The sequence below is a fragment of the Phoca vitulina genome, unplaced genomic scaffold, assembly GCF_004348235.1.
Source record: "Phoca vitulina isolate PV1807 unplaced genomic scaffold, GSC_HSeal_1.0 scaffold65, whole genome shotgun sequence".
Lineage (NCBI taxonomy): Eukaryota > Metazoa > Chordata > Mammalia > Carnivora > Phocidae > Phoca > Phoca vitulina.
The window spans coordinates 10,625,811-10,644,471 of NW_022589768.1; the positions used below are offsets into that span (position 1 = coordinate 10,625,811).

The 18,661-nt window shown below is 48.6% G+C and overlaps 1 protein-coding gene across 3 annotated transcripts in view; it reads left to right on the top strand.

Annotated features, from left to right (window-relative positions):
- Window positions 1-18,661, top strand: part of SLCO3A1 (solute carrier organic anion transporter family member 3A1) — a 301,513-nt gene that overhangs the window by 60,811 nt on the left and 222,041 nt on the right. For all 3 annotated transcript variants that reach the window (XM_032391968.1, XM_032391966.1, XM_032391967.1), the window contains exon 2: window positions 3,806-4,271. In XM_032391968.1, coding sequence (XP_032247859.1) covers window positions 3,806-4,271 — 466 coding nt within the window. The remainder of the gene's footprint in view (window positions 1-3,805; window positions 4,272-18,661) is intronic.

Sequence of the window (18,661 nt, forward strand, 5' to 3'; positions counted from 1 at the left end):
TTTTTTTTTTTTTTGAATCGTGGTAGTAGAGACCTGATAAATACTGCATTCTTTTAATAATAACTTCATATCCACTTGGCACAGGGTGAGGGCACTTTACCTCCTGGAGTTACGGCTCCTTCGTCTCTAATTACCAAATGTTTTTCATCAGTCCTGTTACCCATTAAGTAAAGACAGTCTTTCCGTTTAGCATGCGTCTTTTGCATTGCTGGATTGTTCCCTGCCACATAAAAGCCACAAGTGGGTTTTATGGCCTCATGCATACTTAATTAGTTCATCTTCTCAAAATTGTGTGTTTTTTTTTTAAAGATTTTATTTATTTATTTGACAGATTGAGAGAACAAGCAGGCAGAGAGGCAGGCAGAGGGAGAGGGAGAAGTAGGCTCCCCGGCGAGCAGGGAGCCCGATGCGGGGCTCGATCCCAGGACCCTGGGATCATGACCTGAGCCGAAGGCAGCCACTTAACCAACTGAGCCACCCAGGCGCCCCCTCAAAATTGTGTTTCAAGTGAGTGAAGACATTAGCCTCTGATCGAATTGATCCACAAAGCGTCTTTTCAGAATGCTTGCAGGGCCCAATGCTTGATTCAGAGGCATCCCTGGGGCTTGTCAGGTCACAGGTCAAGGAGGTGAAGACCCTATGACTTCCTGTCACCCCTTGTGGATTGCTCTGCAAAGAGCAGGATTGAGGCAGGACAAGAGGGGTTGCAGGCGCAGACGTCAGCTCGCTCTAGAAGAGCTGATTATATTTTGTTTTGCCCACAGCTGTCTCTATCCCCGCCGTCCTTATCTGTCATCATAAACGTCCACACCTGTGTGATATTTTATGACAGGTCACACCTGCCGGAACAGCACTGTTGTCATGTTTCAGATATGCCGCCTAATATGTATGTCATTAAGCCTCGTGGCAGGAATAGAAAACGGCTTCTGTTCCAACCCTTCCCACCTGCTACCATCCCGCTTCTGTTGTCCTTGACCTCCTGTGGAGGTCACCAGGCTGCGTGAGAGGACTCTAGTGCCTGGATATATTCCTGCTCCCTTCCTGCACCCAGCCTCCTTCTGGGCATCTCTCAAGGCTCAGCACAAAAGCTGGGGTGAAGCCTTCTGGAGCCCCCCAACCTCCCAGGTGGATAGGCTGTCGTCTTCACTCCCACGCAGCTTTACTTATTACAAGCCTCTGCTAGAGCGCTGGTCCCATCATGCTTTTTTGGGTGTTACAAAGGAGCGAATAAATGAAGCCTTTGTTTTTCCTACCCAGACCTTCCAGAAAGAACTTCCTTGGGAGTCTTTGAAAGCCATTTTAATGAGACCAGACTGGCTAATAAATTTCTTTTCTTGACAGTTGCAGGTACTTGGTGTTTGAGAAATAAGCTAGCCACATAACGAGGGCTGACTGAGTTGCGAGCTGGCCTTGACTTGGTTAGAAAGTGCAGTGGGAACGGGAGTCAGAATTGGAATGTGGGCAACAGAGCGGGGACACAGATGTCCTGTCGCCAATACCAGTGTTAGAATGCTGCTCTGCCGAGCTCGCCCCCCTGGGGCCAGCGCTGAAGGCAAGACCACCGTAGTGGGTGCCTTTGCGCCTTTGCATTAGCGCTGTGCTGCTGACCCCAGGCCGAATCACCTGGGGACTGTAACAAAATCCCAGGGCCCGGGCTGCCCCCCAGACCAGCTGAGTCAGAAACTCAGGGAGGGACCGGGCATCTGAACTCAAGCTTTTCCCAAGTGCTTCCAGTCTGAAGGTAGCTTTGAGAACCACTGGGTTGAAGAAGGCTGTTTCAACGTGTGGGGTTGAAGATGAGGTTGGGAGGAATCACCTGGCTTCTCTGTTCTTTTTCATAAGGTACATAGAGACCTGCTAATCCTTACAGGTATAGCTGTGTGTGCACATGGTCGGAGGCTGTGGATCGTGGATTTTGACAACGGGGCACGGATTTACACGTTTGGTGGAAGGCTAGATCCACATAACTCTCCTCCTTCCCATTCCTTAGCAGCACACGGCCCAGAGTCTCCGGAGATAGAACTTGGCTTCCACAAGCCTCAAATCCTGTCCATTTCTCTCGCCACTGTACTGACTTTGCCTTTCCTCTCTCTTTTCTCGATAATAGTTCGCTGGCATTCCTCTCTCCACTCTTCTGTCGGTCCATTTGCCACACAATGGCCACACCCAGCATCTTTTGCTTTGATGTTGCCCGATGCCCACAGATAGATGACAATGGTTATAGATAGCCCTTTCCAGCATTCACTCCTGTATGTTGTTGACCCCTGGCTCCTGGCACTCCTATCCCCATTTTATAGATGGGAAAGTGAAAGCATAGGTGAGCGGTGCAAGGTCACAGAGTCCGGATGGCCCCAGGCGTTCTGGCTCCGGAGTCCTGGCTCTGCACCCCTCTGCTTTGCTTCCTCTCCCTGCACTCTCCTGCCAGGAAGGGAAAGGCAGGTCTGTGCTAGCGAACCTTTCATTATTTCGAATTTTCTTGTACATCCTGCCCGGTTGATGTTCCTATTCCTGCTTCACAGAAACCAGGGCTTGGGACAGGTGAAGCAACTTGATCGACATTATAGAGCTAATTAAGGGAATGACAGCTGGGATTCAAACCAGGTGTTCCTCTCTCCGTGCTCTGCATTTTTTCCATCACACTGCGCGGGATTGCCTAATTTCTTTAGGGTGGCATCTGTAGGTCTTTAGAATCTGTCACCAATCCACCTTTCCAACCATTTTCCATTCCTTTATTAAGTCATGCCACCAACTTTTGCTCACACTGTTGCCTTAACCTGCCCAGCTAGGGCTTTCAGGCTATCGGACCTCCCGTGATGATGGGGACTCTTACCTTGCTGGTGATACCCTAACCTGCAAACAACAGGAGGGAGAGCTATTTGCATTTTCTCTCTCTAGCTCAAAAGCCCTAATACAATGCATCTCCTCTTGACCCGCCCCCGTGATGGCTGCAGCATGAGTGTAATATCCAGTCACTTTGTGATATAGTTGTGCATGTCTGTCTGTCTGCTAGGTGGCATCTTAAGGACAGGTGTCATCTCTTCCTTTTTTTCTCTGTGTGGGTGTGTGTCTAGGGCATTGCCAAGCCACTGTAGAGGTTTAATATTTGTTAAACAGATGAAGGATGGACTAGAATACAGAGGTGGGGAAAGTCTTAAAAATATTCCATCCAAGGGACTTTGGCAGGGCTGCAGGGCATAGAACAGTCGGGGATGTATTTATTTGAAGGCCTAGGGAAATGTATGTTGGAAATTTCCAGAAGGAAACGGAGCTAATGATTATCCCAGTGAACTAATCTAGCATGTCCATTTTTCCAAGTAGGGTTTTGTTTTCTTTTCTTCAGGTATGCTTTGCCAACCTCCTAGTAAAAATCCCCTGGCCCCCTGTGCCCTCCCAGCATGGACTTTCTAAATAGGGTGTCGTTGGGAGCATGTGAAAATGGACTTTAGGGCTTTGCGCAGGACACCTGAGCCCTAAGGGATGGTGGCCACCTGTGGGGAAGGAGAAGTTGTGTTTCCCAAATACAGGCAGAACCTTTCAGGATGGAAACAGGTGCCAAGAAAAAACTTCCCTGCTATTGGGAAAGTTAATTCTTTAGCCATCGAATTAGGGTTGTCCTACTAAGTAAATATTTTTTGGACTCTTCAGGTTTAAGTCCCTTGTCACAGGCGCCTTTTGCATCCTGGTCCTGTAAACCCCGCTGAGGGGCAAGGGCCGGGCCGGCAGGTGCACCGCGAGGCCGGAGGGGGCTGCGTCCCGGGTGGTGTGCGTTAGCACTGGCCTTGAGATTTCCTTTTGCACCCCGCAGGTGAGCGTCCTGACCACCCTGGAGCGGAGGTTCAACCTGCAGAGCGCCGACGTGGGCGTGATCGCCAGCAGCTTCGAGATCGGGAACCTGGCGCTCATCCTCTTCGTGAGCTACTTCGGGGCGCGCGGGCACCGGCCGCGCCTCATCGGCTGCGGCGGTATCGTCATGGCCCTGGGCGCGCTGCTGTCGGCGCTGCCCGAGTTCCTGACCCACCAGTACAAGTACGAGGCGGGTGAGATCCGCTGGGGCGCCGAGGGCCGCGACGTCTGCGCCGCCAACGGCTCGGGCGGCGACCAGGGCCCCGACCCGGACCTCATCTGCCGCAGCCGGACCGCCACCAACATGATGTACTTGCTGCTCATTGGGGCCCAGGTGCTCCTGGGCATCGGTGCTACCCCCGTGCAGCCCCTGGGCGTCTCCTACATCGACGACCACGTGCGGAGGAAGGACTCCTCGCTCTACATAGGTAGGAGCTGGGCGGTGCCCGCGCGCTTCCCTGGGCTCCATGCTCTGGTAGTAACCGGGGCGCCTTGACAGAGGAAGGCCAGGTGGGCCCGTGGACTTTTTATGGTTCTCAGACTTGGCTGCACATCTGCCGGGTGTGTGAGTGTGTGTGTGGGGGGGGGGGAAGGGGGGGGGACTTTGAAAAATGGGGATGCCTGAGTTGTAGCCCCAAGAAAATCCAGTGTAGTTGGTCTGGGGTGCGACCCGCGTGGATTGCTTTTTTGAAAAAGTCTCCCCAGGTGATTTCAATACGCAGTGGAGTTTGAGGTTGGCTTTGCTAGGACATTAGGAAGCTATGAATGGGAAGACATGGTCAGGATGGGTTTAACGTGTATTTACCTGCTTTTCACGTGTGTGTGGACTTTGAGCTCTCTGGCATTAGCCACCAAGGTATACTTGGGGTGTACACCTTGGAAACCCCAGTTTTTAATAATCGAAATGATCATCTGGTCATTGTCCTATTGAAGTTCAAAGGGGGGAGAGATGATTGTCTTTTCAGCATTTGGTATCATTCAAAGTTGGTGACTTCTGGTAATTCTGCAATGAGGGTATACGCGGGAGCTGGATATTTAGGAAGGAATAAGGTCCATGTGAGTTGTTCAAAAATTATTTTGCATCCTAGCTTCTGATATTTTCAACTGGCAAGATGGAAGCCATTCATGGGTCTAAGGTTAAGCAACCTCGAAGTGTGAGTTTTTCTTACAACAAACGGGGGTCCTCTGTCACTGCCTTGGGGCACTGTCGTATGGCCATTTGTAGGGTGAGGGCCTGCCGAGCATCTCCGTCCCCTGTTCACTAAGTAATTTGGCCTCCCACAAACAGTTGGATTGTAAAGACCTATCCCCACTCACTGAGTGCTTTGACAGAATTACCTGAAGAGGTAATTCTTCCTGTGGAAACGTTTTGCTTCCTGGAGCACTGTTAATTACCGTACAAAGGTTTAGGATAAAACAGAATTTGAACAGAATGTGACCTAAAGCTTTGTACCTGTTGAGTTTCTAGCACACACTGCCCAAGGTTTCTGAGCTAGGAGGGTTTGGAATAGTTACACACTTCCATGCTGAGTTTCCTCAGTGGCTTTCTGTCCCACCTATGGAGTACATGCTTTTGTTGGACAAATACGTTGCAAATGTAGGTTTCCTGTTCTTTGAGAACAGACTTAGGGTGAGAAAGGTGGAGAGTGTATGCCTCTCTATAAAGGGGTAGATCACCTGGAGCCTGGTCGTGACTTAGCTTCCACTACGATGTGGAACCCAACATAGAAGATATCCCAGGCTGAGGCCAGGCCCTCTCCCCATGTGGTCCGGGTGGGTATTAAAGGTACTAAGGACATCATTTACATTTTGTTCTTTCTAAAGCTTGAGCAACAGCCACTCCATGTGAGTCTGACACAGACTAGGACATGAGCCACAGTATGGAGCCAGATAGCTTCCTGAGGTCCATCCAGATCGTTGGTCTTGGACTTGACTGATGTCACCCTAGACCCTGGGAGAGCTGTTTTCTGGTAGTAGTCATAGAAAGTACATAAATCAAAGCACAGAGAAGGAAGTGGGGAATGAATAGCCAAGTTCTTGTCTCTGATGATAGAATCCAGCAGAAAAATTCCTCCCCGGAATCCTTTCTCAAGTCTTGTCAGTGCTGAATCACCTTGGCTTGGGACTTCCTGCCCAGGGCAGCAGGCCCAGAACCTGCTTCTGGAAGTCTTCCCTGCTGAGTTAGGTCATGGTCTTTCCCTGCAGTGGGCGGGACCTGGTTTGTGTGTGCAAAGCTTTAGGGTGAGGAGGTGCTTTGGTTTTGTGTGTGGCAGGTGGACACATGGGCAGTAGGGCTGACCGTTAAAGGCAGAGGGCCTTCTCCAGTTCTGAGACCATGGGATTTGCTGTGAGTCTTTGTTAGGAAGAATGCTTCAGGCAAATTTCTACTTGGGTGCCATTTTTTTTTTCTTCTGTGATAGTTAAACAGAGTTGGAAACGTCTGTCTGTGTGGCGCATGGACCTCTCAGTGCTGGTCCATCAGGCAAATTCCAAAACATGACCATACACAGCTGTTGAGATGGGCTCTCTGCCTCTGAACTGGTTTCATGGGTACGTGTTTACAGGGAGAAGAAAAGAGTAAGCCTTCTGGGGGAGATCAGCTCAATATGTGGTCTTACTATCCTGTGCATGCTTGGGATTCTCCAGGAGCGATTTAGGAAGACCACAGTATATGCAGAATATAACTGGTTCACTCATTTATCGTACAGGACATAAAATAATGTTTGTGATCACAAGAATATTGTAGCATTTATCTCCTCTAATGGGGAGCTAGTTCCTGAAGCCACTTAAAGCTTTGGGAAGTATATGGGGGAACCCACTGGAAGGGCCTGCTGCATTACGGCCTTTTATACCTGCCTGCAGAGAGGAGGAAAGTCTGAAGGGACTGGCGCTGGGACTGTTTGTGTAGATGCGTGTCCATTGGGGTGGAATAGCCTGTGTGTCCCCTGCTTCCATCACCTGTGAAGCTGGTGAAGAGCAAGAGGCCCACAGCCAGCCATCTGTCCATATGCCTAAAATGTGAGTGTGGGTTGAAGATGGAAAAGATGATCAATACTTCCTTTGTCAACCACAGACTTGTTCACAGCTGATCCTTTCCTCTGGGTGTCCACAGGCCATTGGCGACAAGACCTGCCCCTGGGGTGTGCGAGTCCTGGGTCCCCAGTCTTGGGGTGTGTGCGCTCCTGAGTGGCCATGTCATGGACCCTAGAATGAGGGGGACATGGAAGCCTTCCATCTCAAGTCCAGCCGATATTGTCCACTGAAATGACTGTTGGCTTTGGACGGTTGTGGCCGGACCACTGCCAAGCTCCCGAGTTCCTGGATGGGCCATTCCCCAGGGGCTTCTCTGGCTTGCACCGTTCTGCAGCTGCCCCTTTCCAGCACGGGGAGGGAGCCAAGGGAGCTCATTACCAGGGGACAAAAGCGGCTGAATGGGGACATGGCTCTGCTGGCAGGCTTTTCACAACCATATGACGTGGAGCCAAGCCTCACCGAGCAGCTAGACAATGACCTGTGGGTGGCACGTGGCACTCTTTCTTCCGAGCGGGACTGATGGGGCAGCGTGGCAGTGGAGACTGTTGGATGTGAGGCATGACCAGGGTCCAAGAGTCACCCCTTTGGGAGTCTCCTCAGTGAGCCTCTGGCCCATGATGTGACCTCCCATGAGCTCCGTGTTCTTAGCTGTTCTGTTTCTCCAAGTTCAAAACCTGGCCCGTCGTATTGTAGGCGAGGGTAAGTAGGATAATGTGATGGACTCACTGTGTCCCTCATTAGGTTGACTGTAACCTTGTTCTCTTTGAGGAGGAAAAAGGTGAAACGAGAGTGGTAGAGATTTTTTTAAATAACTTTATTCCTAGTTAAAAAGTATGACATAAAAAGTATGTCACTGTTGACAACTTTGGAAGTATGAAGAAAGAATAAAGAAGCACTACTCTTAGCTTTATGATTATATAATGTCTGTATTTTCTGCGTTGGTATGCTTTTCTACCAAAAATGTGTTTCGGGGGCGCCTGGGTGGTGCAGTTGGTTAAGTGTCCGACTCTTGGTTTTGGCTCCGGTCATGATCTTGCGGTCCTGAGATTGGGACCTGTGTGGGGCTCCACACTCAGCAGGGAGTCTGCTTGAGAGTCTCTCTCCCCCTCTGCCCTGCCCCCCACACTCACTCGTGTGTGTGCACGCTCTCTCCCTCCTCCCCCAAGTAAATAATCTTTAAAAATGTGTTTATAACAAACATCTCTCTCAATATTTGATGCACGTTGTCTCATGTTACTAAATAGTCTATGGTGCTACCGCTGTAAACATAACACTCTCTTGGGGATCCGTCCTGTGATGTTTAACGCCCTCTCTTGTTGGACATGCGTTTTTTTAAAGTGTTCGCTGTTGTAAATGAGGCAGACAGGGACACGATTCTGAGAGGGTCAGGGACTTGCCTGAGAGAACTTAGCTGAATGGAGCTGGACTCCAGGTCTGAGGGCAGGGGTTTTCCCGTGTTCATCTGGGATCTGTCACAAGGCTGGGGTTGTGGGGAGAGGGCCAGTGGATGGTCCAGGGGGTCAGGTACAAGTCAGGGCATCGCACAAGACGGCGTGAAGGCTTCAGGAAATAAAAATCACAGAAGCCAGCAAGGAGGAAAGCACGCAGGGTGCCTCACAGCTGAGGGGAGAGGTGGGATCGGAATGAGGAGTGGGTGTCACAGCCCGAGATGTGGGAGGAGGAGGGAGAGGGGAGGGTGGTCCAGGCTAACAGTCCAGGGTGGGGTTCTGGAGCCTTCTCCAGGGTGGGTGCAGATTAGAGCTGGCCCTTCTTAGGCAGGGGCAGCTGGTGTATTCCGCCTTCTGCTTCCCTGTCTCCAGCAATGCAGGGGCCCTCCCCTCACATGGCTTTTCATTCCCTTCTTTCTTTTTTTTTTTTTAAGATTTTATTTGACAGAGACAGCGAGAGAGGGAACACAAGCAGGGGGAGAGGGAGAAGCAGGCTTCCCGTGGAGCAGAGAGCCTGATGCCGGACTCAATCCCAGGACCCTGGGATCATGACCTGAGCTGAAGGCAGACGCTTAACGACTGAGCCACCCAGACACCTCTCTTCATTCCCTTCTTGAACCATGATCGCCATTAGGCACTTGTGCTTCTGTTGTGATAGAAATCTGGCTCCTCACAGCTTCCCACATGCTGCTTTTGGTTCTGCCCCGTGGGCTCACCCTGAAAACTTGCATTCAGTCTTCTGTGTTGTGATAACTCCCCAGATAGTGGAGCACCGGTCTCGCATGGGTAGGGAAGGGTTGGTTACCTGCTGCTTAGCTCTTCTGTGCCAGGACCTTTGTTCCTTCCTCGATTTGGTTTCCTGCCACACTTGAGAGCCACCATTTCCCTCTTAAAGGTGGATGCCACAGGCTCGGGAGCTCCTTACCAGGGGACAAAACCAGATGACTGGGGTGGGCAGGACATGGATACTGTATTAGTTTGTTAAGGCAGTCCTAAGGGTGGCTCAAACCACAGGGATATATTTTCTCACAGTTCTGGAAGCTGGAAGTCCAAGATCAAGGGGTCAGGAGAGTTGGTTTCCTCTAGGGCCTCTCTCCTTGGCTGGCACACGGCACCTGCCCCTCCTCCTGCCTTCACAGAGTTTTTCCTCTGTGTGGACCCATCCCTGGGGTCTCTTCATGTCTTATAAGGACACCAGTCAGAGTGGCTTAGGGCCCACCCATAGGACCTCATTTAACCTTATTACCCCTTCAGGCGCCGTCTCCAAATGCAGTCACGTGCTGAGGTCCTGGAGGTTGGAGCTCCAACATAGGAATTTTGGGGGCACGGGAGGGGGGACCTGATTCAGCCCCTAACTGGTACCAAGGGGGCCAGTACCAGACCGAGCCAAGACTCTTGCATCTTTTGTCTCAACTTTTCTGTAAGGAACTGCATTGTTGTGATTTATTTATTTATAGGTGCCTAAGAAATTTTTTGAAGATGGAGCTTTTTTTTTTTTTTTTAAAACTTGAGATAATGCTAGAATCACAAATTGTGGCAAAATATAGGGAAGTCCCCCATACCCTTCATCCGGTTTCCCCCAATGGTAACATTGCACATAACTGTAGTACAGTATCAGAATGAGGAAATTAACATCGGTACAGTCCATGGAGTCGATTCAGATTTTACCAGCGTTCTGTGCACTCATTTGTGTCTGTGTATGTATGTATAGTTCTGTGCAATCTTATTACATGTGCATGAGGTCCTCAAAATGCAGAATGGGATCCAGATGAAACCAGATCATTCGGAGTCGTGTGAGTGTGTTTGGCAAACACACAGGTGATAATAATACACGCATGCACAGGTGTGTGCATACACAGAGGTGGATATTGAGACAGAGAAGTCTTCGGTAGAATGGCAGCTGGCTAGAGGAAAGCGATTCTTCAAGAAGGCTTCCCGTGGGCGCCCTCTGCATACCCAGGGAGAGTGGGACCCTTGCAGACTGCCCCAGTACACACAGCAATGGCTTGCAAGTCGGGCGGCACACGCATGAGACACCGATGTGTCCTGTTTTCTTTTTTATCACTTATATTGAAACCCAGGGGAGCCCTCTGTGTTCCAGTTGATGCAAAGAGAATTATTCTCCGATTTCATCTGCCAAGTGTTTGTTTAGTACAAAGGTCACTATGATACCAGCCGGCAAGCAGAGCGAACCCACCTTTGCGTCAGAGCCCTGGGAGCCCAGAGTTACTTTGCTTCTGATGAGTTTTTATTTTAACTTGACATTGGGTAAAATGTGTTTTAACTCTCCAAAGAGTGTGGGTCGGGTATGGATCAAATACACTGTGACTGTAGTTCATCTGAAAAAATAATTAAAAAGCTCTCCCTCATGGGAACAAGCCTAGCTCATTATATACTTGCAACTTCATTGATATTGAAGTTAGCCTCATTAATTTTTTTCTAAATAAATGACACTGTAAAACTGGTCACTTGGTTTGGGCCGTGTTCCACCCCCTCTCCCCAACTGCTGGTCACATGCCATTTTCCGTGTGTTTAGCAATGTGCTGGGAAACACGCGTGTGGCTCTTACCGGGTGCTTCCGTATTGCCTGGGCTGCTGGATGATGCTTGTTCATTTTCAGCTGCTCATAATTCATGTCCTGTGGTTCATGGAATCACTTCTGTGCTCACTGCCTGGGTGACCTTGGGCAAGACTCCCAGCGTGGGCTCTGGAGTTAGACAGTTTTGAGATTCAAATCCTGGCTCCACCACAGACCTGCCACCAGGATTTTGGACACCTTTCCAGTTGATTTGAGCTTGTTTCCTTAGCAGTAAAAGGCGGCCGGGATCTACCTGGCAGGGCTTTGCCTTGGTATCCTTTGCATCGGGTATCATGGTGGAGATCGATTAACACGGTCCTGTTCATTTTTATGGTCCTGTCCTTTCCATTTCCAGGTGGAGAAAGGGAGGTGGGAGTACATGACTTACTGAAACACACAGGCAGGTCTCTTGACAAGGGTAGTTGGATCCTGGTTTTCAGCTTGGGACATAATCCACCTCGTAGACCTAAGAATAGCAACCTCTTCAGTAGTGAATTAAATCGGTAGGGCTCTTCTTTGCCTGCGGACCCCTTCCTGTGGCTCACCTTAAAGTGTGTAAAGTGCTAGCAGGGCCCCAGGCAGTAGGTGATATGGTCCATATTAAGTCAGGGGGACCGCAGCATATGACCATGGCCACGTGATGTACTTGTTAGCTCTCTGGGTTTCCTTCCTACATTGCTTCCTACATTGCTTCTTAATATTGTCTCCATTTTTCAAAAGAATGTATTCTCATTTTAGTAAAACTTGGAAAAACCAAAATATAAGAAAGCAAATAATTTTTTTTAAATTTTTTTATTATGATGTTAATCCCCATACATTACATCATTAGTTTTAGATATAGTGTTCCATGATTCATTGTTTGTGCATAACACCCAGTGCTCCATGCAGAACGTGCCCTCCTCAATACCCATCACCAGGCTAACCCATCCTCCCACCCCCCTCCCCTCTAGAACCCTCAGTTTGTTTTTCAGAGTCCATCGTCTCTCATGGTTCTTCTCCCCCTCCGATTTCCCCCCCTTCATTCTTCCCCTCCTGCTACATTCTTCTTCTTCTTTTTTTCTTTCTTAACATATATTGCATTATTTGTTTCAGAGGTACAGATCTGAGAGTCAACAGTCTTGCACAATTCACAGCGCTTACCAGAACACATACCCTCCCCAGTGTCCATCACCCAGTCACCCCATCCCTCCCAAAAGCAAATAATTTCTAATCCAGGTGCATATAGAAAATTATCGTCAGTATTTAGGTATATTTAATTCCAGCCTTTTTCTTTTGGATGTATTTTTAGTCAAGACCATACTATATGTAAACCTACTTTTAATTGACATATTGTAAACTTACTAATATATCAGATGTGAAATTAATGTATTATTGGTTAAGATAACTGCAGGGTATTTTGTTAATCCAGAAATGCTGGAATGTGCTCATTGGGCATGTGAGTGGTGAACATCTTTGTGGCTATAGTCACATCCATATCTACTGAAAAGTTTAAAAGCTCAGGTTAGTGCAGGGGATTTGATGTGAGCTGGAAAAACAGCCCTTTGCTTTGCTGTGACTTTTTCCAGAAGAGAAATAAGTGAGGCAGAAGCAGGTCCTGAAAGAGGCTCTGGGCCCCCCGGGAGTATTGGTTCTGCAGCCCTCTCCCACATCTGCTCAGGGGAGCAATCTTATTGTTTCAGGGGCTCAGTGAGCAGATGACAAACAGCAGACTATATGGAGGTTGGGGAACCAAGGGCTCTTGCTTCATCCTCTGCCATTTGTTTCCCTGGGAATGCAAAGTCTGTCTTCCCAAATCTTCTGATTTTTAAGAGTGACCAGAAGTCTGTCTTTCAAGTGGACCAAAGTGCCAGCTCGTCGACATCACCTTCCAAAACCCTCTGTGAGTCGTCAACATGTAAGCCAGCTCGAATGCATCGGTGGCTTGCCATTTTGGACTCTGCTCTTTGCGTTGTGTTCACCTTTTGAATGGCAAAGAAATAAAACAAGAAAGGGAGCCAGGTGGTAAGGAAGGCAGTTGCACGTCATGGATGCCATAGTCTGGATACATAACCTCCTCTCCTGTGATTCCAAGTGATGCGGGCGTTGGGTTGGGGCAGGGGATGGGGGCTCGCGCACACATACAGGACCCAGCGGTAGAATGGAACAGAGCAGAGTGAATGCCTGCTGCTGAACCTCTCGGGGTGCCGTTCTGGCCCAGGCTCTGCCTCTTGCCTCCTAAGAATGGGAATCCCAGAGTGGAAAAGAAATGGAACGATTTCTCCAAGCTAAGCATGTCTGGATGAAGACAAGTGCCGCTCAGTTTCCTGAAGGGAGTGTCGGAAGGCAGGAGCCAGTACCATTTGGAGCTGGTTGGGGCCTGCGGATGTTTTCCTGTATGTAAGCATCTTTGCTGAGAGATTTTAGAACCTAGCGTTCCTGTGTTTGATGGACCAGATGTAAGACCAGAGGTTTTAGCCTCAGACGGACCTACAGAAAGATTCACGGGGAGGGTGAAGGATGCACGGGTGTGTGTGTGTGGTGTGTGTGTGTGTGTGTGTGTGTCTTACCTCAAAGGCTCATTATTTCTTTACCACCAACCTCTTACTGCACCCGACTGGTGAAAGCAGATTCATTTCATTTTTCTTTTCAACTGTACCACAGGCTTTGTTGTTAAATATAAAAGATTCTGAGCTATTTTCCTGAATAGCGTGCATATTCTTTAGTTTATTTGTAGACTATTTACTTATTTCTGACCTTAGAATAATCTTGGCTTTATCTCCTTTTTTTTTTGTTTTTTCCCCCTTTCACCTGCAAGAAGCATTCAGAGAGAGCAGCTGTGTGAAGGGTTTGATTTCTGGGGAGGGTTGCAATTTGCTGTCATTCACCCTGGCATCAGAGGTTAATGGCCTTCCTCTAAAGTGGGAAGCGAGCTCTTCATTGTTGGAGGATTCTTGTGTTGAAATGCCTCATGGAAGAGTCGTTGTGGATGTTTGCTTTTTGCCCGTCCCACACATTGTTTTTGTGATGGAACGTTGCCTTTCCCCGAGGGGGTTCTCGAGGGCTGCAGACATGATCATGTGGTCCAGGGACGGCCGACCACGACACAGAGAAGGTCTCTCGTGTACAAGTATTGGCCCAAGGAGCGTGACAACCAGAGTCTACCATGAGGTTTGACAGATGGGCTCAGAGACAGAGGTCACTTTCTTCTCCAGGAGTGCTACCTGTAAGCTCTCAATGTTCAGAGATGCTGATGCCTGTCATTGCTGCCATGTGCAGAGATCTGGACATAGGAGTGAAGCCTGCACAAAGGAAGGTAGACGGGGGGAGAGAGAAGGCAGGAGGACTGCCTGGATCCAGCGATGCCTGAAGCGAGCTTCTAGCCCTTGGAATCCCAGTGACTTGAGCACATAAATTGTCTTTTACAACATTTGCAGTCCACAGGCTTGGATGCCCTGTCAGGTCATGGAAGAGTTGGATGGATTGCTTTCCTCTTAAGGTTTGACCACGCACCTTCCCACAGGGCTAGTGTTCCTGGGCAAGGAAGTACCTGTAGGGCTGTTGTCTTCTGATCACAGAATTAGCTCTTTTCTGATACCAAGGTGTTCACCCATGGTACCCTGAAGAACTGACCGAATACATTCAATAAAAGGGGTTAGGTTGGAAGTTCTGATTTAGTTTTTCATTTCATTACTTCATAGCATTTAAGTTACAGGAAAGGGACCTAGAGGCCCGAAAGTGATGCCCCCTCCAGTTTCTCCGTAACCACTCAAAGCAAAGCATTTAAAAATAACCTGTTGGCAGGCAGGCTTTGTGCAGGAGCAGGGAACATTTAATGGCAAATCGTGTATGTGGGCAGGAGAGTGTCCGGCATGTCCATTTCTTAGTCAGTGGTGTTGGGTTTATTGAATGGAAGACACATAACCAGCCCTGGGTCCTTTCCTTCACCGCAGTTGCTAAAGCGACCGTAACTCCCTGGAATGGCTTCATGTGGTCAGGAGCGAAGACGCTAAATGAGTATGCTGCATTTGTGACTCGGCTTGGCTGTTTCATTCCTGCCGAGCCATGTATGTGTGCATGCATGTGCACATGCCTGTTTTTGCTCCCATGCAGATGAAAATCTGAACCCACCAAAGCATTAGGTGGCTAATGGTCACTCCTAAAAAAAACAAAACAAAAAAAACAGGTGTAGTCTTTAGAGCTGGGGTTCTGGAATTTGCTTTAAGAGTGTGAAGAGAAATGGGGGGCTACTTAACTGGGCTGCTTGAAATGAAATGAAAGTTTCCTGGATGTGCTTTCAGGGAGGGATCCGTGACCTTCTTAAAATTATACGGAGAGGTGGGTGTAATCTTGTGGGCAAGCTTTTGCTGGCATCTCCAAGAGGTTCATGACCCAAAAAAAGGTTAAGATCACACAAAGTCCTTATGTGGGGCAGAGCCTGATGATGCGCAGCTTGGGGTAAGAGAAATCAAGATAGCTGAGGTGATGGGTTGTACGGAGTGACAGATGGAATGTTGTTCACTGTTCAGCTGTCAACTTGATCTGCTCCCCGGGGAGCCACTGTGCTTCCAACAGGAAGCATTTGGAGCATCACTCACTCAGGCAATGTGGGTGAAAAGTCAGAATGTGTTCCCAGTGACTCTGGAGACATCCTCTCAGCCCTCCTCCTCCTGTGCCTCCCCTTTCAAACCCCTCCCCCCGAAAAAAAAATTCCTTTGGGGCTAAAATTTTCCATCCCTTCTTTCAGCCTAACTGTGGGTGTTTTGGGTAATATTCAGCAAATTTCTGTGCTGGTTTGAATTGATGCACAGATAGGAAAATCAACTTTTTTTTTTTTTTGCTCTAAAAGCAAAAACATTTTAAAAATGCACTTGGTTCATTAATGGAATCTGAACTCTCAAAGTCAAAACTTTCCATGTGTTCTTCCTAAGAACAATTCTCTTGGGGCAGTTAAAAACAGAGGGACCCCCAAAAATCGTCTGGGGATGCGAATGAACTTGGCAAAATCTGTATGGGCAAAAGGTTTCCTCCCACGCTTTTTGGGATCATTGCTTCATTCTTTCTTTACCAATTCCCATTGCCTCCTATTTCAGGTACGGGATGGTGGGGGGGACAGGGCTTGGGGGAGAGATGCTTTTCTCCCTTTCTAACGTTCTAAGCACGTAGCACAGTGGGTGTGATTTCCCAGGGCCTCCCTTTCTGCCCAAGTCATTATTACCATAAGAACATTCATGTTTGCCCACCTGCCTTGTGGGTTGCTAATGGCGTTTACAAAGGGAATGTGGATTCCCAGCAAGAGGCCTCGTTAGCACAGCAAGGATCTGATAGATTCTAAAATTGTGCATGGACACTTGGAACATTTTGAAACCCATTGGTGTCTATTATTAGATCTAAATTATTTCACCTATATCTGTATCGGTGGGGAAGGAACCTTGTCTGTATCGGTGGGGAAGGAACCTTGCCTTGATCCAACCAGATCAACTGGATTGGCTTAAGCACGCATTAATACCTGTGAATCTGGGGCTAAGGACAAGATTCAAAAAAACAGCAACCATGGGGACAGCACCAAGAACAAAATGTCTCCTGCATCAGTGCTTTTATTTTATTTTTTAATATCGACTTCATTAGTGGTTGTGAGCAAGTGTTTAATTTTAGGAGCCATTGTGGTCACAAAGAAAATTTAAGCTGTCTGTTTACTTGGACAAGTGCGTCAAGCACACGTGGATTTGAATAATGACTTGAGCAGCACTGGATATGCTAGCTCTCCTTTATGGTGTCCTTGCTATAAAACAGACAGAATGGGCGCTTGTCTGTGGTCTCTCACTCCCACCTCCTAAAGCCCAGGGAGACAGGGGTTGCTGTTCTCATTGTGCAGATGAACAAACCGAGGCAGGGGGAGGTCAGACAGCTTGTCCAGGGTCATACAGCTAGTGAGTGGCAAGGCCCGGAAGGTAATCCTTGTCTTCATTATCCCAAAGACCATGTGTTTTCCACCATATGCCCCCCTCCCTCATCCTTAGACACTGTTGTGCCCCCCAGGATAATAGAGGACCCTAAGCATGCCCTACTTAGTATTAAATGTGGCCTCACTCAACTACTTCATTATTTCTTTTTAAAGATTTTATTTTAGAGAGAGAACATGAGGTGGGGGGGGGGGCAGAGGGAGAGAGAGCATCTTAAGCAGACTCCGCGCTAAGTGTGGAGCCCAACGAGGGGCTTGATTCCAGGACCCTGAGATCATGACCTGAACTGAAACCAAGAGTCGGATGCTTAACCGACTGAGCCAAACAGGTGCCCCAGCTACTTCTTTATTTACAAACACATCTCTCTCCCCCCTCCTCTCTCTGCTATACTAAGTATCTGGAACTTTTCCCGATTTTAGCAGTAAAGTATGAAATGGTGATGAGTGTCTAGGCTAGGGGAGGTTAATTGGGTGTAGGGTGCTCAGGGCCTGGCTTCTCTGTGGGAATTTTTAAAACTCTCATCAGATAAAGCCTTGTTCCTAGGAAAAAAACCACATGAGATATTTTCACAGTCCCCCGTAGTAAAGTGATGGACACTCCCCAGACGGTTTTGTTTACGTTCCAGGCCCCACAGCCTTTAATTGGTGTATAGTCATTGTTCCTACACAACTTGGACTTGGGGATTTTTCACTCCCGGGCTGGGCCACACTGGCTTGCTTTGCTCTGCAAGGCAGTCGTGATCTTCTACCCCACAAGGCCACAGCTGGGACAAAAATGGTAAGAAGGTGGAATAGAAAAAGGCTTCATGGATCTTGGAGGAACAGGTGACCAAGGAGGGTTACAGAACAAGCAGATCAATGAGCTGAAATACTCATTCCCAGGGCCTTTTAACAAGGGAGAGTCATCGGCAGCCCGACGGGCCAGCCCAGTGGCGTCCTGAAGACCTTCCAGAGTAGAAGGTCCATGGAAACGAACTGGTAACAGGAGGAGTGGTGACTTGATGGGTCACACAGTGGCAGAGGCATCCTGTGCCATCCCGGAGGATGTGATGTCCAGGCAGCTCCACACGCTTCCCGGCAGATACTCTTAATCCGTGCTGTCCCGTGAGCTTGTTTTGGTGGCCTGCAGACAAATGACTGTCTCCTCTTGGTCCACGTGGGGGAGTGGAGGGCGGGTTCAGAGGGCAGACGGCTGGGTGCGAGCCACATAGCGTTCCATCTAGGAACGTTGGTGCCTAGGGGAAGTTGGGAGGCTGAGTGTCTCTGGCTCATGACTCCAGATCCCTGTTTCCAGCTTGCTTTTTTTTTTTTAATTTAATTTTTAAATTATGGTAAAAAACGCCTAACCTAAAATTCACCGTCTTACCCATTTATAAAATGTACAGTTCAGTAGCGTGAACCATATTCACACTATTGTGCGGCAGCTTTCTAGAACTCTTCCCTCTTGCATAACTGAAGCTCTGCACCCATGAAACAGCCCCTGGGCCCTAGCCGCCACCCTTCTGCTCTCTGTCTCCCGGGGGGGGGGGGGGGGGTCTGACTATGCTAGTTACGTCTTCTAAGTGGAATCCTACAGTGTTTGTCTTCTTGGTATTGGCTTCTTTCATTTGGCATAACGTTCTCAAGGTTCCTCCATGCTGTAGCCTGTGTCACAGTTTTCTTCCTTTTTAAAGGCTGAATAATACTTTTGTGTGTCTACACCACATTTTGTTTATCTGTTTATTTCTCAGTGGACGTTTGGATTGCTTCCACCACTTGGCAAGGGTGAATAGCGCTGCTGTGAACATCTGTGTCCCGTGTATTTCTGGCTTGTTAAAAGCT